Source organism: Oryza glaberrima, chromosome 3 (genome assembly GCF_000147395.1).
Source record: "Oryza glaberrima chromosome 3, OglaRS2, whole genome shotgun sequence".
Classification (NCBI taxonomy): domain Eukaryota; kingdom Viridiplantae; phylum Streptophyta; class Magnoliopsida; order Poales; family Poaceae; genus Oryza; species Oryza glaberrima.
This window is the reverse complement of record NC_068328.1, coordinates 15,335,696-15,358,677: the sequence shown is the minus strand read 5'-3', so window position 1 is coordinate 15,358,677 and position 22,982 is coordinate 15,335,696. Positions and strand designations below refer to the sequence as shown.

The 22,982-nt window shown below is 45.4% G+C and overlaps 3 protein-coding genes across 7 annotated transcripts; 2 read left to right on the top strand and 1 right to left on the bottom strand.

Annotated features, from left to right (window-relative positions):
- Positions 1-1,782: 1,782 nt before the first annotated feature.
- On the bottom strand, positions 1,783-2,889 carry LOC127764977 (uncharacterized). Its single transcript, XM_052289755.1, has 2 exons — positions 2,186-2,889; positions 1,783-2,113 (listed from the first exon to the last, which is right to left on the bottom strand). The coding sequence occupies exons 1-2, from the start codon at positions 2,287-2,289 to the stop codon at positions 1,873-1,875; spliced, it is 345 nt and encodes a 114-aa protein (XP_052145715.1). The 5' UTR covers positions 2,290-2,889; the 3' UTR covers positions 1,783-1,872.
- Positions 2,890-8,415: 5,526 nt separating this feature from the next.
- LOC127768316 (protein TIFY 11g) lies at positions 8,416-10,120 on the top strand. Of its 3 annotated transcripts, none has more exons than XM_052293872.1 (3): positions 8,416-9,010; positions 9,104-9,439; positions 9,777-10,120. In XM_052293872.1, the coding sequence occupies exons 1-3, from the start codon at positions 8,739-8,741 to the stop codon at positions 9,787-9,789; spliced, it is 621 nt and encodes a 206-aa protein (XP_052149832.1). In that variant the 5' UTR covers positions 8,416-8,738; the 3' UTR covers positions 9,790-10,120. The 3 variants fall into 3 exon arrangements, with proteins under 3 accessions (XP_052149832.1, XP_052149830.1, XP_052149833.1); XM_052293870.1 differs by having other exon boundaries at positions 8,419-9,010; positions 9,795-10,120; XM_052293873.1 differs by having other exon boundaries at positions 8,419-9,010; positions 9,786-10,120.
- Positions 10,121-15,782: 5,662 nt separating this feature from the next.
- Positions 15,783-21,661, top strand: LOC127769037 (pentatricopeptide repeat-containing protein At4g33990). 3 transcript variants are annotated; one of them, XM_052294736.1, is made up of 5 exons: positions 15,783-19,949; positions 20,130-20,395; positions 20,645-20,813; positions 20,978-21,172; positions 21,269-21,661. In XM_052294736.1, exon 1 carries the CDS (start codon positions 15,925-15,927, stop codon positions 18,169-18,171), a length of 2,247 nt encoding a protein of 748 aa, XP_052150696.1. In that variant the 5' UTR covers positions 15,783-15,924; the 3' UTR covers positions 18,172-19,949; positions 20,130-20,395; positions 20,645-20,813; positions 20,978-21,172; positions 21,269-21,661. The 3 variants fall into 3 exon arrangements, with proteins under 3 accessions (XP_052150696.1, XP_052150695.1, XP_052150694.1); XM_052294735.1 differs by having other exon boundaries at positions 20,705-20,813; positions 20,978-21,661; XM_052294734.1 differs by having other exon boundaries at positions 20,978-21,661.
- Positions 21,662-22,982: the final 1,321 nt, after the last annotated feature.

The following is a 22,982-nucleotide window of genomic DNA, read 5'->3' as shown; positions in this document are numbered from 1 at the left end:
TTTGGTAAGATATGAACCAAGTTCGATATTGGGATAGAGGCGGATTTGGTAAAGAGATTGATTCAAAGAACAGAGAATGTATCGATTGCGAAGGCATCGGCTGAGATGGATCGGACAGAAGACAGCCGATAAAGGTGATGCAGCCGATTCTGATGACGATGGTTTCAAGGATGTTTCTAGAGTCGATCAAAGTGCTTCACAAGGATTGCCACGATGGAGATAAAGCTCTCAGATAGGCAATTATACCTATTAATTAGGATATTTTGTGTAATTTCCTTAGAGATATGTTTGGACAAAAGTCTGCCGTAGAGACTTATGGTATCTTAGAGTTTGTTAGAGATAAGAGTCGTGTCCGGCAAGGACATATTTTGTAATCTCGGGTATAAATAGAACCCGAACCCATGTAATCAATTAACAATAGTTCAATACAATCTTGGCGCATCGCCACCCTTTTTTACTTTCGTTCTATTTCGACGAGTTATTGCTTTCGGGTTGAGCTGCATCGATTCGATCTTCAACTGGAGGTAAACTTGTCATGACAGCTTGCGTTGTCGGGATTAGTGCTTCCATCTTTATGACACTCTAATCATGATTATGTAATCCATCGAGCTATCATATACACTTTGCAATCTTTGTTAGTTGCGCCATAAAACTTGTCATCGGCTGGTTCTTATTGTTAGGAAGCAATCAGTAGAGTTATATTTTGTTATTAATCTGGATTGTATCGTATATCTACCATCTCTTGTAGGTTTTCATCATCTTGCCTAGATCTTATACTTGTTTTAATGCTTAATACTGCATCGGTTGAGTTCGATCTATTAAGCAATATCTATAATTATGGTATCTGGCTTGTTTTATGATTATCAAGAGAGATAGTATCGGGGTTTCAGCCGATCTTACCTGATTTAGCTACTTTTTATGTTATGTGCTTGATTGATATGCTAAGTCTGCCCTTTATATTAAGACCCTATTGCAATAAAGTATATTAGGCTCCTTGTTTGATATATTCTACTTGTTTTAATATCTTAATATAGAGTTGTATCGGAGTACTAGCCGATACATGCTAGATCTATCTGATCGGCTATGCTATAAGCGTTTATAATCTTTGAGTTAATGTATACTTCGATCTAAGTGATTTATACTGTCTCGGCATGGCGTCCGATCTATCCCAATCACTTGGTTTAAATATACATCGACAGAAGGATTACATAGCGGTAATATCTACAGCCGATCGAGTAGATTTAGTCTTATCTTGCTTATTTATAACTGCCGATCGATTCACATATGACATCAGCTTGAAGATAAATGATATTTCATCGGCGACTGGCCGATCGGCTATGGTTTATGGATTTAACCGCGATTTTTCCTGTCTTTCTTTCTTGTTGATTGCAGGATCAAATCAACTGGCACGCTCACGAACCTAAAAGCAAGATTTTGGACCTGCACTGAAGTTAAGCAGATCTTCTAGGCCAGTGTGTGTTTTTCGCATCAACAATCCCACAGTACGTTTGAGGTGGGTGTAGAGGTAGTGACAGTCCTCAAGAACACTTAAGTCCTCCCTGTCCGGGTACGGAGCAGAGCGACATCTGGGAACAATGGGTTGCCAATGCCTGAAGTGTTGCGTTAGGATTAAAATTAAGCTTTCCCTAGACACCGTTTCTCACCCGTAAATCATTTCTATCCTAGCCTACCTTTGCTTGGTGTCCTTGGATGAGCCGGGAGAAGAAATAATCACACTCGTTCCCTTGGACTCGATACCCTTGGAATACTCCGGAGGGGAAGTGCTACATCGGTATATCCGTGCGCTTGCGGATTCTATCTGTAATCGTAAGAATTACCAACACTAAGCAGTACTTAGGGCCAACTAGGCCATTATATTACAAAATGAGTAGTCTTGGCCATTATATTATAAACGGTGATGAGCATATGCATCTTGTTGGTTGGCTGAGCTAGACCAAGCAAATCTGACAACCTTGTAGCTACTCTTGCTGGTGGAGCACTGCAAGAAACAAGATTCCTCCTCTTATGTGGTGTTTTCTTCTTTTTTGGAGTCCTCTTCTTCTCGTTTGGTGCAGATGAGCTAGCTGCAGTAGCATCCACATTTACTAGTCTCCTGCAAATGTAAATAATTGAGGTTAGATCACTTAATAAAACATGGTGAAGAAACTGCAGAGTTGATACATACCTCTTTCTGGGTGTTGATTGGCTGGCCATGGCATCCTCATCAAGTGGTTCAGCTAGCTTGCAAGTTTTCTCGAAGTGCCGAAAACACTTGCATCTCTCTTGCATCTCACCTTCTTTCTCCCAGGCTCAAGGCAACCCCTAGTCCTCTGGACTCTGGGCTTGCCAGCTCCTCTTCTGAGTCTTGGAGGATGCACCTTGAAACCAAGATCAACTGAAGGCCATTGTGTCCTATCAGTCATTGTTGGGATCCTCCTTGCATATGCTGCTCTAAAGGATTGCATGGAGTAAAAATGGTTGACAAAATCCTGAATCTTGCCCCTATTGGTGCAAATCCAAGCCAAGGCATGCTTGCATGGCTTTCTTGTGACCTGCCATACTCTACAAGAGCAGTGCTGGCTATCCAAGTCCACAATATGTCTCTTAGTGCTGTTATCACTCTTAACCAGTGTAACTTCAGCAAATACATCATCATTTCTAGGCATCTTGATAACCTTCAGATTACCAGTTGAATTGTTTAACTCCTTCATCATATTTGGTAGGATACCATCTTCCATCTTTTTGCCACAATCTCTCCTAAGTGCAAATTTCTCCATTATCATCTCTCTAATTCCATCAACCATCTCATGTACCAACAATCCTTTCAGGCCCTTGGTCTTCATCTGGTTGTTGAAACTCTCTAATGCATTGTTGGTCACATAAGAGCATGTTTAATAAAGCTCCGATTGCTGGCGATAGCAGTTACACGTAGGATCAGATGATGACTCAGCAAAGAAAAAGCATGAGAGAGAGGGCAAGCCAGCGACTATTTAGCAGCCGGGCAGCACACAAGCCCCAAGAAAAGGTGGGGTCCGCTAACTGGGCTGGGAGAGGAGGTAATGGCGTCACATGCAGCTACTACTGTGAGAGAATTGAATAAACAAATAATAAAATATTACTATTGTGAAAAGTAGCACCGATACATTATTGGTAGCTTATTTTACATGTGGACTGTAAAACTAGCTAAGATGATGTGGAAACAGTTATAGTAAGCAATGGGTTATACTATTAAACTTGCTCTAATCACACTTGCTAACCTTTGAGAAGCCACATATGTACCAGATCCTAGTGTGGTGCTTCTCTAGGTACTCCATTGTATAAGGTCTTGCCTCCCATATGTGCTTCAAATGCCCTTGAAACCTATCCTCGGTGTAGCATCTAGCAGTTGGGTACAAATGGTCATTGAAGACTGGCCCTTAGTATTTCTTCATGAAATTAGCATAGAGATGTCTCATGCATTCCCTATGCTCAACCTTTTCAAAAGCAGCATCACATGCTTTCTTCAACCCCTTGCAAGCATCTGTTAAAATAACTAGACCTTCTGGGTTCCTATGTTTTTATTGAGTTGTCGCATAAACCAGAGCCAGTTGTTATTTGTCTCTGAGTCAAATATAGCATATGCTACATAGTACAGCCAGTTGTGACCATCTACACCAGTTGCAGAAGCTAACAGACCAGTATATTTACCAGTTAATCTAGTTGCATCTACACCTAAATATGGTCTACAGCCAGCCAAAAAACCATCCATGCAAGCCTTCAATGCAACATAAATCCTCTTAAAACACATTTTCGCTCCGCTACGGCAGAAGCTGGCCTTTATTAAGTGCAAATGAATTTGGATCACAACTCAACAAACTCCACCTTGAGACAAATTCCTTCTTGTAGCATGAATCAATCCTTCACCCTGAACACAACAAAGACAAAAACACTTTCGGCGCCAAATAGCCTCTTGGGCTAAACCACTATACCAACTAAGCTTGAGCAAAGCTCAAACTTAGCAACAGGAACATGCTTTGTCATCATATCAGCAGGATTATCATGAGTACTTATCTTGCATACCTTTAGCTTACCTCGCGCGACTACATCGCGAACATAATGGTACTTGATATCAATGTGCTTTGACCTCTCATGAAACATCTGATCTTTAGGGAGGCAGATAGCACTTTGACTGTCACAAAACAAGTTAATGCAAGAATCAACTCCACAAAGCTTAGCAAACAATCCTTTCAACCAAACTGATTCTTTACGTGCTTCAGCAATAGCCATGTATTCTGCTTCAGTGGTAGACTGGGCAACAACAGGCTGCAATGTTGCCTTCCAACTCACAACACAACTACCAATGGTAAACACATAACCTGTGAGTGACCTTCTCTTATCCAAATCTGCAGCAAAATCAGAATCCACATATCCAACAAGCCCCTTATCAGTCCTGCCAAACTTCAAGCAAGAATCAGCTGTGCCTCTGAGGTACCTGAAAATCCATTGAACAGCTTTCCAGTGTTCTTTACCAGGATTCGCCATGTATCTACTAACCAAACTCATAGCATGAGATAAATCTGGACGGGAACAAACCATGGAATACATCAAAGAACCAATGGCACTAGAATATGGAACTCTAGACATGTATTCTACATCCTCATCAGTACTAGCACATTGTAAAGCTGATAATTTAAAATGAGGTGCAATAGGAGTACTAACAGGCTTTGCATCATGCATGTTAAAACGCTGAAGAAACTTCTTAATGTAGCTTTGCTGACTAAGAAATAACAAACCAGAATTTCTGTCTCTAGTGATTTCCATACCTAGAATTTTCTTAGCAGCACCAAGATCCTTCATATCAAACTCACTACTCAACTGTTTCTTCAATGTAGTGATTTGTTCCTTGCTCTTGGCAGCAATCAGCATATCATCAACATATAACAGCAAGTATATAGGTGATCCATTAACAAATTTAATATACACACATCTATCAAATTCAGACCTCTTAAAGCCATGTGACAACATAAATGAATCAAACCTTTTATACCATTGACGAGGAGACTGTTTCAAACCATACAAAGATCTTTTCAACTTGCAAACATAATCCTCCTTGCCAGGTACTATGAACCCTTCTGGCTGGTCCATGTATATCTCCTCCTCAAGCTCTCCATGTAAAAATGCTGTCTTCACATCTAACTGCTCAAGCTCAAGATCATGCATAGCAACAATACTGAAGAATGTGCGAATTGAACTATGCTTTACAACTGGAGAGAACACATCATTATAATCAACACCAGCAATTTGACTGAAACCTTTTGCTACTAACCTTGCCTTAAACCTTGGAGGCTCACTAGAAGATAAGCCCTCCTTTCTCTTAAAGATCCATTTACAACGAACAGGCTTCTTCTGTTTTGGCAAGTGCACAAGCTCCCATGTGCCATTCTTCTCAAGAGACTGCATCTCCTCCTGCATAGCTGAGATCCACTTCTCACGGTCTCCAGAAACAACAGCTTCAGTATATGTGGCTGGCTCAAGAGTATTCCCCACCTGTTCAGCACAACTAAAAGCATAATAAACCATATCACATTCCTCAATAAGGCGGACTGGAGCTCCACAACTCCTCTTTGTTCTGCGATGTGCAATAGGTTCATCTTGTGGCTGCAAAACAGGAGGTGAGTGCTGAACAGTATCATTAACATCATTACCAACAATTTCAGTTTCCTGATCATCCACGTGCTCCACCTGCACGCTAACATATTGCTGCTCCTCATCAGAACCACCTGGTATGACATCTGTGGGCAAGCTGTCATTAAACATAACAGATTCATTGAAAACAACACTCCTTCTCATGAAGGTCTTATTAGTTTCAGGATTCCATAACTTATATCTTTTTACTCCTGAACCATAACCAAGAAACAGACACTTAATAGCTCTAGGCTCTAATTTTCCATTATCAACATGAGCATAAGCAGTGCATCCAAAAACTCTCAATTGTGAATAATCAGCAGGCATACCAGACCATACCTCAATGGAAGTTTTCTTATTAAGTGGGATAGAAGGCGACCTGTTGATCAAGTAACAGGCGGTGTTAGCAGCCTCTGCCCAAAAACGCTTGTTCATGCAAGCGTTGGACAGCATACAACGAGCCTTGGAGATGATGGTTCTGTTCATGCGCTCAGCCACACCATTCTGCTGTGGAGTATACGGGATGGTGTGATGCCTAACAATGCCTTCCTTCCTGCAATAATCATCAAAAGCATCCGAACAGAATTCACCACCATTGTCAGTGCGAAGTACTTTTACCTCCTTTTCAGTTTGCCTTTCTATCATGACTTTCCACTCTTTAAAAGCAGCAAATGTATCATCTTTATATTTCAGGAAATAAGGCCACACTTTTCTAGAGTAATCATCAATAATGGTAAGCATATAACGAGCACCATCAAGATAGGGCTTACGAGAAGGCCCCCACAAATCAGCATGTACATAATCAAGTATACCTTTGGTGCGATGAACTGAGGTATTGAATTTTACCCTCTTGTGCTTACCAAAAACACAGTGCTCATAGAACTTCATGTTACCCTGAGTGCAGCCATCCAGCAGGTTCCTCTTCATCAATTCTGCCATACCAAGTTCACTCATATGTCCAAGACGCATATGCCACAGGTTAGTCTTAATAGGTTCATCTTTAGAAACAGCAGCAGCGGTAACAGAACCATGTAATTTACTTCCTCTAAGGACATATAAGTTTGCAGAATTCATATCACCAATCATATAAACGAGAGAACCTTTCGATACCTTTACAACTCCACCTGAACTGGAGTATTTGTATCCTTCTGCATCAAGTGTGCTGAGAGAGATGAGATTTCTCGCCATCCATGGTATGTGTCTCACATCTTTCAGCGTGCGTGTCATGCCATCATGTGTCTTGATCTGTACGGAGCCAATGCCCACAATCTCACGTGGGTTATCATCTCCCATGCGCACAACATCTCCATTTTGCACAGACTTGTAAGAACTAAACCAATCTCTGTTAATGCAGATATGAAACGAACATGCAGTATCAAGAATCCATTCATCATGACTAGCAACACAACCAGCAAAAACGACAAGACAATCTCCTGAATCAGAGTTTTCAGCACTGGTAACAACAGAGGCCTTACCATCAGATTTCCTTTTCTCCTTATTCTGCAGCTTCCAACATTCTTCAATGAAGTGATTTTTCTTTTTGCAATACTTACAGAACTTTTTACCTCTGGACTTGGAATGGCCTCTACTCTGGCTTTTGTCACGATCATTGCTGTCGTTGTAGGTTCTCTGCTCAGATCTGCCTTTGACCTGCAATGTTTCGCCCTTAGAGGACGACGCATCAGACTGAACCATACCTTTCATCTTTTCCCTGTTTTGGAGCGCCTCATAAACTTCCGCTAGGGTTAGTTCATCACGGCTTAAAAATATGGTGTCACGAAAATTTGCATATGAACTAGGCAGTGAGCATAACAGTAAAAGACCTAAATCTTCATCATCAAACTGTACCTCCATCGACACTAGGTCGGCAACGATCTCCTTGAAGATCGATATGTGGTTCAACACAGAACCACTCTCCTGCAACTTGTGCGAGAACAACTTCATCTTGATATGCATCTTACTGGTTAGGTCTTTAGACATGCAGATCGATTCCAGTTTGAGCCAAAGTTCTGCAGCAGTCTTTTCCTGCAACACTTCTTGCAAAATATCATTAGATAGATGAAGTCTGATCAGCGACAGAGCCTTACGATCTTTCCGCTTCTCCTCAGCGGTCCATTCAGTCGATTTCTTCTTCCCGAAGCTTTCCAGCGCCTCATCAAGATCCGAAGTTTGCGCCAGAACAGCCCGCATCTTGACTTGCCACAGCGAGAATCTCGTCTTGTAGTCTAGCAGCGGTAGATCATACTTCATCGACGCCATCGCGAAACCCTAATATGGGAACAAGCTCTAATACCACTTGTTAGGAAACGATAAGCGAACAAACGATAAAGAACAATAGATCAATCACAGAAGACACGAGATTTAACGTGGAAAACCCTCCCAAAACAGGAGAGAAAAAAACCACGGGCGCTAGCCAGCAAAATATCTTCACTATATCTGAGGTGAGGTTACATCGCCGCACGGTGGCTTACCAGAGGTATATATATGGTGGAACCCTAAAAGGGAAGACGATATTAAGTGCAAATGAATTTGGATCACAACTCAACAGCGGAGACCGGCGGTTGAGGGATGACGACATGATGTGAGGAGAGAGGAACACCAAATTTAGCGTCTCTCTCCCAGATGAAGGATGTACTAAATTTAGAGGCTAGAATGGAGTATCCGCTGGATCGTGTTTTTCTTCTCCCAACCGTTATTTTATCGATGGAGGTACGGATAGGATAGCATATGAGCTTATCTGCTGGGAAACGTGAAGGATGTACTAAATTTAGAGGTTGGAATAGAGTATCCTTTGGATCGCGTTTTATCTCCCAACCGTTATTTTATCGATGGAGGTTCGGATAGGATAGCACTCTCACGTGCCCCCTGTGCGCGCGCATACATGCACGGCAAGGTTTAATCCGGACCGCGAGAGAGCCGCGCCAAAGAAAACAAAAGAAAAGAAAATCCACCCCCACACCGTACCGTACGTACAGTCGTCCCATCCTCGGAACCCACGCAGCTTCGCCAACACAAGAGATGGTAAGCTAGCTAGGTATAGTACGTTCAAGGAGGAGAAAGGCCGGACGCGAGAGATGGACGCCGTCGGCTCAGCTGGCGGTGGCGCCATGCTCCCCGCCGCCGCCAGGCGCGGCCAGCCGCCGCAGCCACCGTGCATGACGACGGCGCCGGAGCAGCAGGCCGCCGCCGGAGGCGCCGTGATCTGGCCGGCGGCGGCGGCGGCGGCGGAGGCCAAGGAGAAGATGGTCGTCGACGCCCGGACCATGCAGCTCTTCCCCACGCGATCCGCAGACGGCGTCGTCGTGTCGCCGGCTCCGGCGCCGGCGGCGGCCCAAGAACGACGACGGTGAACATATATTACAAATTAAAGGCCTCTTAATTTCCGGTATCGCCTAATGTACGATCATCTCTCTTAATTTGCTTGGTCGTGTACATGCAGGCCGGAAGTGCATGTGACGCCGTCGGTGCCGGCGACGGCGCCGACGGCGCCATTGACCATCGTCTACGGCGGCCAGGTGCTGGTGTTCGAGCACTACACGGCGGAGGCGGCCGAGAAGCTGGTGCAGCGCACGCAGCATCTGCTGGCTGCGGCCGCCGCCGGCGTCGGTGGGAACAAAAACAATAATGTCACCGTTGTGACTCCCCCGCCGGACGAGCCGCCCATGCTGCTGCCGCCGCCGCAGATGCCGGCTGCCTCGGGGGTCTCCGCCGGCGGCGTGATGCCGATCGCCAGGAAGGCGTCGCTGCAGCGATTCCTCCAAAAGAGGAAGCAAAAGTGAGCCTTCTGAGTTCTCACACGCATAAATATACTACTAATACGATCATGAATGCATGTAACATCAATTTCTTTTAGTTAATCGAGTTTATAGAAAAATTATAAAAATATTTCAACACAAAACAAACATATTGTTTTGATATACTCAATGGTACGTTTAATTAAACTAATTTAGTAGTACTGTAGATGTTATTATTATTTTCTATAAAATTGATGCGACCGAAATAAGTTTAACTATGAAAAAGATTTTACTAGCTTAATCAAACAAAAGATATAGAAAATTTTCATGCATGAAGAGAAGCTTAATAATTTTTCGATGATATATGACATGATTCAGATATATTAGTTGACACAGGATCAAAGAAAGATAGAGAGAGATATCCATGCAAAGCTAGGATGCTGATGTCGATGGAGGAGGACGGCGACGGCCCTCAAACGGTCGCAGGTGAAAGATTGACATCTATATGCATATATAAAATACGAGATGATTAAAGGGTACGTAGTTCCTGTTTGCGAATTATGTAATTTCTTCCAAATAATTCTTATTCTGCTGCTGCTGCTGCTGCTAATAATTACAAAGATGCCACCTAATTAAGCTAGTGTTCTAGCTTGAATAAGCACACATCATATGTGTTAATTATTGAATATATTATTATTGTTGTTGTTGTTTTCTTTTATCAAGGCTTATCTGTTTATTTGATGTGGTATCATTTAATTGTTTTCGAAAGCTCTATCCACATTGCGTATTGTTACGTACTCCTAAACGCACCAATAAAGATTTTTGTTTTTTTATGTAAATGATACTGTATATAAATATCACCATGATACATTATTTTAACTTTTTAGATAATTAATATACTGGCATTTTTCTTAAAAAATAATCTACAAACCACTTATTATAAAGTACATGATAAATCTTCACCTAAAGTTGGTAAAGATTTTCAGGACAGCTGTCTCCAAACTTTGGCGCATTCTCTAAATGAGTTTTTTTTTTCCATGTCAGACCTTTGTAACTAGGACTAAAACCGTAGCTAACATATTGCTTTAAAATAGCCACATATATATAATATTTAGTTGAAGTTTCATAAGAACCATATTATTCCTAGTAATGTATAAAGTCCAACATAAAACAGATGGCCATTCTAAAACATGCTCTTTTTTTTTAATCTTGAGTCAATGGCAATAATTGTCATAAATTATTTGGTGGTTCCAGTTGGAAAGAAACATGAACAATTCTCGATATAAATTTAGCAAAGTGAAAAATAAAAAAAAACAAATGTTGGATAGATTCATCATGTAAACAAAAGCAATATTTGTTTACTGATATTTCAATTACCTCATGCCAAATTATCCTTGTTTAACATCACAACCTTTAATAAATATCACGTAAAGATCTTTATTTTATTTTATTTTAAGAGGCATCTTCAGGTTTTTCTCTCTATATAAGCATTGTTTATCAAGGCTAAATATATATAACAAACCAAGAATGGTTTACCTAGATTCTGTCTAAATATATCTTTATCATTATTTAGAGTAATATGTACAATCTTTGCAACCAGGTTATTATGCCAAAGAACGAGATTCTGACCCATTAATAACATCCTTATCCATTTAGTGGCACAAACTCAAAATAGGTGTCACTACTACGAAAACCATCTTTCATGGCGGCCATTTTGGGTTTTCGTTGGCGGAAATCACAGCCGCCACAAAGTAAAGGCCAGTGAAAATGTAGATCTTCGCTACCGCCAGCAATAATTCATTTTCGCTAGCGGTTGTCTTAAGCCAGCCACCAGCAAAAATCCATTTTCGCTGGCGGGTGCCTTAAGACGGCCGCCAGCGAAAATGAATTATCGCTGGCGGGTTCCAGGTACCAGTCGCTAGTGTTAATACTGGCTAAGTTTAAAAAAAAAACGACGGACGGAGCAACATCACTCCGTCTGCCTCCATCAACGCTCCACCATTCAAAAATTTTACAGAAATTTACCCAAGCATTCAAAATTCCACACAAACTTACATTAAAGAACTTTCATTCACCCAAGCATTCAAGCATCACAAAAATCAACACAATAACAAAAAAAATTGAAGTCCCCTCGCCACCGCCGCTGCATCTCCTCCTTGGCTACATCGGCGAGCAGGACGCCTCGCCGGAGCTGGTCGTGCTGATGCCTGATGGCCTCTCACCGCCGCATCTTCTCGTTCTTCCTCACCCACAGCGCCTTCGTTACCTCTGCGCATCCACCACCACCACACACGGATTTCAGATTGCCGCGTCAACAAAAATGGCAAATCGAAGCGCAAGAACGGATGGGTGCTGACCTTGGAAGGTGATGAGGCGGTAGACCTGGACGAGGAGTAGCTCCACCGGCATTGGGCTTGTCCCCCGCGGTGGCGGCGGCCTTGTCCCCGCGGCGGATCCGGCCTCCCCGCGGCGCGGCGGCGGCGGATCATGCCTCCCCGTGGCCCGGCGGCACCGGATCTGGCCTCCCCGCCCGCGCCCGAGCGCCGCCAACCGCCGCGCTCGAGCTTCGCCCCCGCCCTCCCTGTTGCCCGCGCCCGAGCTCGCCACCGCCCTCCCTGTTGCCCGCGACCGAGCTCGCAGCCGCCCGCGCTAGCCCTCTCCTTCGCCCTCCCTTTCGCCCGCGCCCGAGCTCGCCGCTCACGCTTGTGGTTGGAGGGAGAGAGGGAGTGGAAAGAGGAGATAAGATAAGAATGGGTAGGTGGAGTGAACGGAGGAGGAGATAAGGATGGGTAGGTGGATTTTTAATGCCGTGATTTTTTTCAAGGGCCAGAGCGGCGCGGTCCCCGCCAGCGAAAATAGATTTTCGTTGGCGGTAGGATAAGTGGTCCGTCAGCAAAAATATGGATATTTTTGCATGCGGACTTCTAAACTCACTGCCAGCGAAAATAGATTTTCACTAGCGGTCCTAAACCCACTATCCCTCATTAGAATTTTGCAAGCGGATTTCTTATATAACCAACAACGAAAAAATATGATACTGCCATGAAAAATCATTTTTCTAGTAGTGTGCAACTAGTGTAATTTTTTTTACAAACAATATTATATTTTTTTTAAATGAACAATATGATAGTGCAAGGTTTCATATTGATATAGCAGGAAAAATATTACAAGAAAATAACTCTGAGAGGCTATAATTAGGAAACAAACAAAAGGCCAGCCAAGCCAAGCGCCTACGACACAAACACCCGTTACTGGGAGCAAACAAGAGCACGACACCCAACACACTCCTCTCTATCCACATCTAACAGTTGAAGGGGGGAGAGGGTGAGAGAGAAGAATGAATCCGCTCTTTCCCAATAGGAACGCCAACGTTGGCAACTTGAGGCAACTTATATGCCGCCATAAGAGGACAAAGTCTAGACAGGAGTTTGGCTGGAAAGACCTCCAAACGACGCATTCAATAAGGTTACGATGCTGATGGTGCCGCCATCCGCCACCCTGGAAACCAGGGTGTGGTTTTCACCTAAGGATTCCACCATGGACGGGAGAGGTGCCACGACAATGCCCCCAGCGGGGTTACGGTGGTGTTCCAGAGCATCCCCACTGTCGGCCCTGAAAGGACTTGGCTTCCTCCCGAAATCTCCCAACCCTCGCATGTCAAAACGTCACTGTAAAAACTAGCGGCCCCACCCTCCGAACACCTTCGGCGCACGGCAACCGACCAACACCCCACTGTCCCCCGGCAAGCAAGCAAGAGGTCACTTTGAAGGGCCGCCTCCACACTTCCTTCCACAAACCCCACTAACATAGCCGCCTCTCCACTGCCTCGGGAGACCCAGCCTCACCGGCAAGCAAGCACAAGAGGAAGGAGACAAATATCGATGGACACTCGGTCGTCGTCGAAGCCATTCCCTCCCAACTGCAGTGCAACCAACAACGTCATCCTCCCTTCGACGAGAGGAGAGGAGCAGCCACCACCATTGTGGCAAGTTGCCACAGTTGCTCCCACCGATCCCTCACCTTGATGGTGGTGGCCACGCCGTCTACGAACACCATTGCCATCAGTCACCACTCCACCATGCGCTAGGCCACGAGGATGCTGGATATGGCCTCGCTAGCACCAGATCTGGTGATGCTAGTGTCTGTCGTTGCAGCAGCCGCCGTCATCATCGCCGTCGTCGCCATTATTGTCGATCTCCCGCTAAGCGGATCTGAGTAGGTCCAGCCTGGATGACCTCAGCCACCGAATATGTGGTCCAACCTCGACGAGCATGTCGCGCCAGCCTTCCTCCACCGTCGGCCACATCCCTCACCCCGCCGCACCGCACGACCACCAACTCGCTACTATTGTCTCGATCCGCTGATGGAAGCAATCACGAGGGACCAGATGCGACCAAGCCGACGCTAGATCTAGACACCAGTGTCCCTGCCTGCTGCTAGTCCTAAAGCACCGGCCTTGTTGGTGCCCTGGCTGCCGTGACTATGAGCGAGGAGGGAGAGCCCTGCCGCCGCCATCCTTGCAACCGACTGGCTTTGCCGACGGCGAGGCGGATGAGAGGATGGGGAGGGAGGAGGTGGCATGGCTGCTTATATTTCGACTTGTATGGATATTGTGACTTGTAACTTATATTTTGCTTTTGTCTATGGATGTGTTTAGGCTTATGTGCGTGGATGGGTGTAATTATGAATCTTGTGATGCATGTGGATGTGATGGATGTGTATGTATTAGGATGGATGAATGTGTATGGACTTTGGATGCTACGGGAGGAGCTGGCTAGGATTATGGATTTTGGATGCAGGTGAAGACTGGGCAGAGAGCTAGCTGCGAGCTTTCTACCAGGGGCCATATCTCAACGCTAGCGCTGAGCTTTATGACCTTAGCATCAATACAGCTGGCGCTGACCTCTTAGCGCCAGAACAGTGCCCAACATAGGAGCGGTGGTGAGCAGCTAAGTCCCAAAGCTCAGCGCCATTACGCCTAGCGCTGAACTTAGCGTGTAAGCGCCAATTTATTTGGCGCTGAGCCCCTGCCATGTCAGCGAGGGGGATCAGACCTTGGCTCCACGTGAATAGAGGGTCAGCGCTAATGATGCTGGCGCTCGTACGTACTACCTTAGAGCATGCCCAGCAGCTCTTCTATCCGGCCATCCATCCTTTGTTTAGCGTATGGAGGGGATAAATCATGCTCTAGCAAACACTCCATCACATACGCCATTTTTAGACATCCTCCAAATAGAGCCCTCTCCATGCCAAATTTGGCGTTTCTCTCTCCTCACGCCATCCCCCCAACTGCCTAGCTCCAACGACTCGCGCCACCATTCGGATTGTACCATGGGGGAATAGAGATGATGGACATACCGGGTCTGCCATTGGAGATCGCCGGAGTGGAGGCCCCACCGTCCGCGCCGCCCCACCGCTCGCACCGCTGCTCCTCCGCCGCGTCGCCCTCATCGGGACTCCTCTGCGCGCAGCCTCCACGGCCACCGCGTGCCTCCTTCCTATCCAGATGCGCCCTCGCCGGTTGTCTGCCGCCGCCCCTCACCGCTCGACCGTCGCCGCTCGACCGTCGCCGCTCCTCGGCTGCATAGCCGCTGCCGCCCCTCGCCCGCCCAACCGCCGCCACCTCTCGGCTGCACAGCCGCTGCCGCCCCTCGCCCGCCCGACCACCGTCGCCCCTCGGCTGCATAGCCACCGCCGCCCCTCGGCTCGCCCACAAGCTCCTGAGCTCGATGTAGAGAAGTAGTACTAGTAGGAACAAAGAAGAAATAGTTGAGCTCGATGCAGAGTAGTACTAGTAGTAAAAAGAAGAAATAGTTGAACAGTAGTACTAGTAGACAATAAATATAATAGTACATGTTACTTGCATTGCTTTTATACTCATTTTAAATATATCAGTTAAAAATTACCATTAAAAATATATCAGTTAAAATTTATTCATTTCGAAATATTATCATGATAAATAACACCGTTAAATTAAGTCATTCAAAATATATCCCTTCAAATACAAATGTAAAGTTAGTTAGAAGATATTACTAAAATATAGAAGAATGTGATATGGAGGATGTAATTTGGATGATCTGCTGAAGTGAGAAGAGATATGGAAGAGGAATCTTTTTGGATGGCCATCCATATGGGAATATGGAGGATCAAATTTGGATGAGTTGCTGGGATGCTCTTAGCGTCAACGGCCTTAGCGCTGAGCCCGTGATCTATTTTTGACTGAAGTTTTTTATATGGTCTAGTTTCACAATAAGTTTTTTAAAAGGACCAATTTGTAAAAAATGGTTTTAATAGCCTACACGTTTTTTTAACCAAACAAATCGAGCTCCTTTGGTTAATTTGTACCACGTCAGATATAATCTCAGCGTCAATGATGGTGTCACGATGACGTCGAGGTTACGGATTATTTTTAAAATTAGTTTTCGACGCGGTTTATTTTTAAATAAGTTCTATAGAAGGACCAATTTGTCAAATTTTCGGCAAAAACGTCCCGCGCGGGGGGCGGGACCAACCACCCATTCCACCAATGCGGACACCGGCGCTCCTCCCCCGCGGCGTGGAAGCCGTCGTCGTCACCTCCGGCCACCTCCGCCGCCTCGACCCGCACGTCCATGCGCCGCTGCTCCTCGCCAACACCCTCATCTCCGCCTTCTCCCGCGCCTCCCTCCCCCGCCTCGCCCTCCCGCTCCTCCGCCACCTCCTCCTCTCCTCCCCGTTCCTCCCCCTCCGCCCCGACGCCTTCACCTTCCCGCCGCTCCTCCGCGCCGCCCAGGGCCCGGGCACCGCCGCGCAGCTCCACGCGTGCGCGCTCCGCCTCGGCCTCCTCCACGGCGACGCCTTCGCCTCGGGAGCACTCGTGCACGCCTACCTCCGCTTCAGCCGCGTCCGCGACGCCTACAGGGCGTTCGACGAAATGCGCCACCGTGACGTGCCCGCCTGGAACGCCATGCTGTCAGGGCTCTGCCGCAACGCGCGCGCGGCCGAGGCGGTGGGCCTGTTCGGGAGGATGGTCACGGAGGGCGTCGCCGGGGACGCGGTGACGGTCTCCAGCGTGCTGCCCATGTGCGTCCTGCTTGGGGACAGGGCGCTCGCCCTGGCCATGCACTTGTATGCGATGAAGCACGGGCTGGATGACGAGCTGTTCGTCTGTAACGCGATGATCGATGTGTATGGGAAGCTGGGGATGCTGGAGGAGGCACGGAAGGTGTTCGATGGAATGTCGTCGCGGGATCTTGTGACATGGAATTCAATCATTTCAGGGCATGAGCAGGGCGGGCAGGTTGCTTCTGCTGTCGAGATGTTCTGTGGTATGAGGGACAGTGGGGTCTCCCCTGATGTTCTAACGCTTTTGAGCCTGGCATCTGCTATTGCTCAATGTGGGGATATCTGTGGTGGGAGATCAGTGCATTGCTATATGGTAAGGCGGGGGTGGGATGTCGGTGACATCATTGCAGGAAACGCTATTGTTGATATGTATGCCAAGCTATCAAAGATTGAGGCTGCCCAGAGGATGTTTGACAGCATGCCAGTTCGAGATGCTGTATCCTGGAACACGCTGATCACAGGGTATATGCAGAATGGACTTGCCAGTGAGGCAATCCATGTATATGACCATATGCAGAAGCATGAGGGTCTGAAGCCGATTCAAGGAACCTTTGTCAGTGTTTTGCCTGCATACTCACATCTTGGTGCCTTGCAGCAGGGCACACAAATGCATGCACTCTCTATTAAGACTGGATTAAACCTAGATGTATATGTCGGCACTTGTGTGATAGACTTATATGCTAAATGTGGGAAATTGGATGAGGCAATGCTTTTGTTTGAACAAACGCCTAGGAGGAGTACAGGCCCCTGGAACGCCGTCATATCTGGCGTTGGAGTTCATGGACATGGTGCAAAGGCACTCAGTCTCTTCTCGCAAATGCAGCAGGAAGGAATCAGTCCTGATCATGTCACATTTGTTTCACTATTGGCTGCTTGTAGTCATGCTGGCTTAGTTGACCAAGGCCGGAATTTCTTTAATATGATGCAAACTGCATATGGTATTAAGCCAATTGCAAAACATTATGCTTGCATGGTAGACATGTTTGGAAGAGCTGGTCAGTTGGATGATGCTTTTGATTTCATTCGGAACATGCCAATTAAACCTGATTCTGCTATTTGGGGTGCTCTGCTGGGTGCTTGTAGGATCCATGGAAATGTTGAAATGGGAAAAGTGGCCTCACAAAACTTGTTTGAACTTGATCCAGAGAACGTTGGATATTACGTTCTAATGTCTAATATGTATGCAAAGGTTGGGAAGTGGGATGGAGTTGATGAAGTAAGATCTTTGGTCAGACGTCAGAATTTGCAAAAAACCCCTGGATGGAGTTCAATTGAGGTGAAAAGATCAGTGAACGTATTTTACAGTGGTAACCAGATGAACATCCACCCTCAACATGAAGAGATCCAGAGAGAGCTACTTGATCTGTTGGCAAAGATGAGAAGTCTAGGTTATGTTCCTGACTATAGTTTTGTTCTACAGGATGTGGAGGAGGATGAAAAGGAACAGATATTGAATAATCATAGTGAGAGATTGGCTATAGCCTTTGGCATTATAAATACTCCTCCTAGAACTCCGCTCCATATATACAAGAATTTGCGGGTGTGTGGTGATTGCCATAATGCTACCAAGTATATATCAAAAATAACTGAGAGGGAGATCATTGTCCGTGATTCAAATCGGTTTCACCACTTTAAAGATGGTTACTGTTCATGTGGGGATTTTTGGTAAAATTTTATACAATATTTCCCCTGTACAACATTTTTTTTCTAGTGCTCTAGCTGGAATTGATTGAAAAAGACACGCTTTGTCAAAAGGTAGAATTATTTAGTTCTTTAACTAGGCTGATATCCTTCCATTGCAAATACAGTATTTAATGTTTTTGAAAACGTTGTTGTTACTTAACAATAATAAGTCTGAACAATAAAATGCGCCATAAACTTCTCAGGGCAGGCTTGATTGCTGGGTCACTTATTGTCTTGAACATGAGAAATTAAATTACCTTTTTTTTTACAGCAAGTCTCAATAAAGGAGACTTCTCTTACCAGGTTTAATTGGGTCACTTCTGGTATTGAAACATGAAAAAATGAATTGCTTTTGTACACTAAGATTTTAATAGATAGTTGGAAGTAGATTACATATTTTCATCTTGCCTTATTATTTGTTACTCTCTTCGAAATTTTGTCACATTTTTTGTGCTTGGGATTATTTGTTCTTGAGATGATGCAGGTGATTGATTCAGGAGAATAGAAGAATCTTAACTTCTGCTGAATCAATATGTGTTTCTGGCTCTACATGGTATATGTTTGTGAAGGAATGCTTCAACAATTACTGCATAATTCTATTGCAAAAAAAAAATACTGCATAATTTTAACAAAATCAATCAATGAATTGACATGTCAGATGTGGAAAGCAACCCAATGGCAAATCTGTTCATTTATTAGGAACACAAAAAAGAGGATAGCAGCTTCACACCCAAGGTGTATCATTTCTTGACTGTTTGCTGCTTATGAATTGCACAAATCCCACTCAGATAGTCAGATTGCAACTCCATATATCACTTTCTATTGCTTTAAATATGAAATCATTGGTCAGATCAATTATATTTTCAATATGGCTTTGAATTCATTCTTATTATGGGTTACCCAATATCAAATTTATGTCAACCTTTCTATGTAAGTGGTGAAGTCTTAATGTTGTATTTACTTTCTAAGGATGCAAACTACAACAAGTGTACAAAAGCAACAAATATTACCTTTGGTATTCCACTGCAATTTCCGTTTTCCATGGCAACTTGCAGGTAGTTAATTATTCATTGGTTGAGGAAGTGCTAGTCTTAGAAAGAAGACAGAAAAAAAATAGAAAGAACTTTTTGCAACAATGCCATCCCCTCCTTAATCCTTATCGATGAGAACTGTTGCAGGACATCCAAATGCTGTATCGTGCATAGTTTGGTGATGTGACATGTTATAGAGAATTCTTGCAGTGGTAGAAGACAGGCCCAAATGGAGATGCTTCTGCTGCTTGCTTGTAATGGGACATTGATGACTATATGATATGCAACCAAGTGAGCTAGCTGCCACATTGATCTCGTATCCTGGATCTTAGCTATGTATTTTGAAATAGCAATGTCGAAGACCATGTTAGATGTTTTCAACTTTTCATGTTGAATTGTTCTAGAAGGCCCTACATTATAACACAATAGGACAAATGTGTCTGAGAAAGGACAATCCTGCTTTTAAAGGAGCACATTATGAAAAATTGTTACAAACTAGCACACACAAGTGCTTCTTTAAGGTGAAAGGTAAGTTCTAAAAACCCATGTTTATTGTCAGTCCCCTCAAGTATGATGGTAACTGTTTGTTTGCATTTGCAATGTGGAATGCTAAGTGTGCAGAACAGCAGAACTTCCCTCTTGGTGATTGTCTGAAGAAGATGTTGGAGTACCACATCCTTGTTATTATTATATCAAGAGTGTTGAAAAGAGGATTGCTTTACTACTAAATCTGGTAATCCACAACCTGACCTAAATATCAGAAGGATGAAAGTTATTTGTTATATTTGTTAATTTTTTATGAAGCGATGAACTCAAGCTTTGACAATTGTGATGAAACCTTTTACCGCATCGTCCTTGGCTACATTTATCGCAGGTGTAGCTACTAATGTCATTACATTTTTCATTTGCTCAGCTGCTCCCTGGATAAATAGCCATGGGAATAGAAGTATTACAGCTACCAGTTTCGTTGACCATACAAGCAGGGGATTCAATGAAAACAAAGGTAATACTACATCTCATAGTGCCTGAAGTATTAAACTGTATTACCGAACAGAGGATCATGCTTCTGGTGTTTTGTCGGTGATCTTGTGATTCTGGAGAGCTTCAAGAGAAAGCACTGGTCAGTGGTCATTGTCTTTGGGGACAGGGAGTTCGATGATCAGCTTCTTGTTGCTTGAGGTAAATACTACACTCTCTTTTCTGTTTACAAACTACCACCTTTTATTATAGTGTCCAGGGTAAGATATCATAGTGCCCATATATTTTTGACGCAAATAGTGTCCATATATCGTTGGAACAACTGTCGGCGTGTGTCTGATCGCCGTGTAAACTAGCCCTTTTTGGACCTGATGACCTCCTGGACTCACGCTCTCCTGATGAAGTAACGATGCTTACTCGATCGGCCCCGTTGTGATTTGCTCCCTGTAGGCTCGCCCAGTCTTATCCATGGTCGGCTGACGTGATGTTTCTTTGGTGAATTCTCCATAGAAGCAGCAGCAGCAGCAGCAGAAGGAACTCTGCATAGAAGAAGATGCTGGTACAAGGCAAAGCCGACAAGAGGCACGAGCACGAGGCACCTCCCCGTTTAGTAGGAAAGGTATGCAATGCATAGTGGTAAATCATTTGTTCATCGTCCTGGGGCTTGAATTACCAATGCATGTCTTCATTTTGAGACTATCAATCCAAGGAGTTTTTGGACGCCGGCCTTTGGTGGTTGTTACTACTGCATTGCGTTGAGTGAGTTGCTGCTTTTATTTACAGGGTGCCTGCTGTTACACGAGACAAGCCATGTCCGAGCGACCCAAAGATTGAAGAAGATTGTCAAGGTAGAGTGGAACAGTGGCACATGGCGCAGAGTATGTGCCTGATTACCTCTCTTGTCCGGAGACCCAGATTAAGGGGGGCCTACGCCGCAACAACCCATGTACGCTGCTGACCGAGATCGCAGCAACTTCGGTAGGAGATGTCTTTGGTTTTTTGCTGGGTTTCACTGGTGATAGTACAGCGTTGCCACTGTTTTGATCGTAGTGGTGATTATTGATTTCTTATTAGGTGGGTGGATTTGTTGCAAAGGTTCAGTGCTAAAATCGCTCATGTTACTGTTGCGAGCGCTGTGGCAAAGTGTCAGCACATGTTAGTAGTACTACGTGTCAAGAGCTGAGATAGAGAGGGTCAGAGGGTGCTGCACCAGGTCAGGTGCAGTGTTCTGAAAACACTCTCGTTCTCGTTATCCGGGCGTTTGTATTGGCCCAAGAGTCAAACCAAGTGCACTTTGTTACTTTGGCAGTTGACAGTTTGACACAACTTGCTGACCGGCTACCGTTTCTCCGTTTTAGTACTTGTGCTTGTGTAATATCAGCTTCTGTTTGTTTATTTATTTGTAGTACTAAGTTGCTGCATAAATTTGCCGTTTGTTAATATCACAAACTTATCTTTTTATGTTCAGAAAACCTAGACAATGGTATCCCATTGGAACGTGATATCCTTCTATAAGACAGTACCTGATACCTATTGTGGTACCAGTCGCATGGTACCTGATACCTGTGATACCTGTTACCCGGTACCTGTGATACCTAGAACCTGATACCTAGGGGTGGGCAGAATAAGACTGAACCGAAGAACCGAACCAAAAAGACCGAGACCGAGACCGAAAAGACTGAGACCGAGAAATTCGGTTAGTAATTCGGTCTCAGCCTGTCAAATACTGAAATTTATTCGGGTAATTCGGTCATTGGTCTCGGTTAACCGAAAAACCAAATTGTAGCCCAATATACTGAGGCCCAGAGGCCCAGTAAACCAAAACCCTAGAATCCAACCTAACTCCCACTCAGCCACTCCCTCACAGCCGCACGCCCGCACTCCCTCACGCCCGCACTCCCTCACACCCGCACAGCGCCGCCGCCGCACTCCCCACCAGCCACCATCGCACTAGCCACCTCCTGCCTCCACGACCACCGCGCCGGCGCCGCCTCCGCCCGTCCTCCGCCTCCTCCGCCGCCGACCAATCACTCTTCCCTCTTCAAGCCACTCCTCGCCCTCTCCTCCCTCCTCCGTTGCCGCCTTGCCGCCGCCTTTTGCCACCACCGCGGCCGGAACGCGCCGCCGGCAAGCAGCCACGTCGTCCCTCCTCCTCCGTCGCCCCCGCCGAACGGTGGTGGTGGACGTGGAAGCGTGGCTACTGCTGCGGCAGCCGATGGACGCATTCACCTTCTTCATGGTCGTCGCCGTCGAGGCCGGCGGGTTCCTCCGGGGTCTCCTGCTGCTCGTCTACCCGCTGTTGTCCCTCGTCGTCGGCGGCGCGCTGGGGAGGGCCTTGGCGACGGTGGCGCTCGTGGGGCTGGAGGAGAGGGAGGTGACGAAGGGTTGGCCGGGTTGAAATAATTCGGGGTCAGACCGAGACTGAAACCGAAAAGACCGAGACTGAATTTGCCGGTTCTGAGTTTTTTTTTTTTATGAAATTCGGTCCTGAGTTTTCAAAGACCGAAATAACCGAGACCGAATTTTTCGGTCTGACCGAACGCCCACCCCTACTGATACCTATGATACTCGTAGACACGAGATAAGTGGATAATGTTTTACTCTTATCCATTCCTTTTTTTTCTCTCTTCCCGATCCTTCGTTATCCTCCTCTATCGCCTCTCCTTATTCGCCCCTCCTTTTCATCTCCCCCTACTCTCCGCAAAAGAGCTTCTACGTAGACATGGCGATGGTAGAGCAACCCCGAAAAATGAATCTAGCGTACTATGCCCTTCTCACTGCTAGATCC

What these genes read in the sequence shown, in the direction of transcription:
- LOC127768316 (XM_052293870.1), top strand. Translation starts at nt 8,739, where the DNA reads ATGGACGCCGTCGGCTCAGCTGGCGGTGGCGCCATGCTCCCCGCCGCC. An exon ending in GCGGCCCAAGAACGACGACG is followed by an intron (nt 9,011 to 9,103) that starts GTGAACATATAT and finishes GTGTACATGCAG; the next exon opens with GCCGGAAGTGCATGTGACGC.
- LOC127764977 (XM_052289755.1), bottom strand. Translation starts at nt 2,289, where the DNA reads ATGCAAGAGAGATGCAAGTGTTTTCGGCACTTCGAGAAAACTTGCAAG. An exon ending in CAATCAACACCCAGAAAGAG is followed by an intron (nt 2,114 to 2,185) that starts GTATGTATCAAC and finishes TTACATTTGCAG; the next exon opens with GAGACTAGTAAATGTGGATG.
- LOC127769037 (XM_052294735.1), top strand. Translation starts at nt 15,925, where the DNA reads ATGCGGACACCGGCGCTCCTCCCCCGCGGCGTGGAAGCCGTCGTCGTC.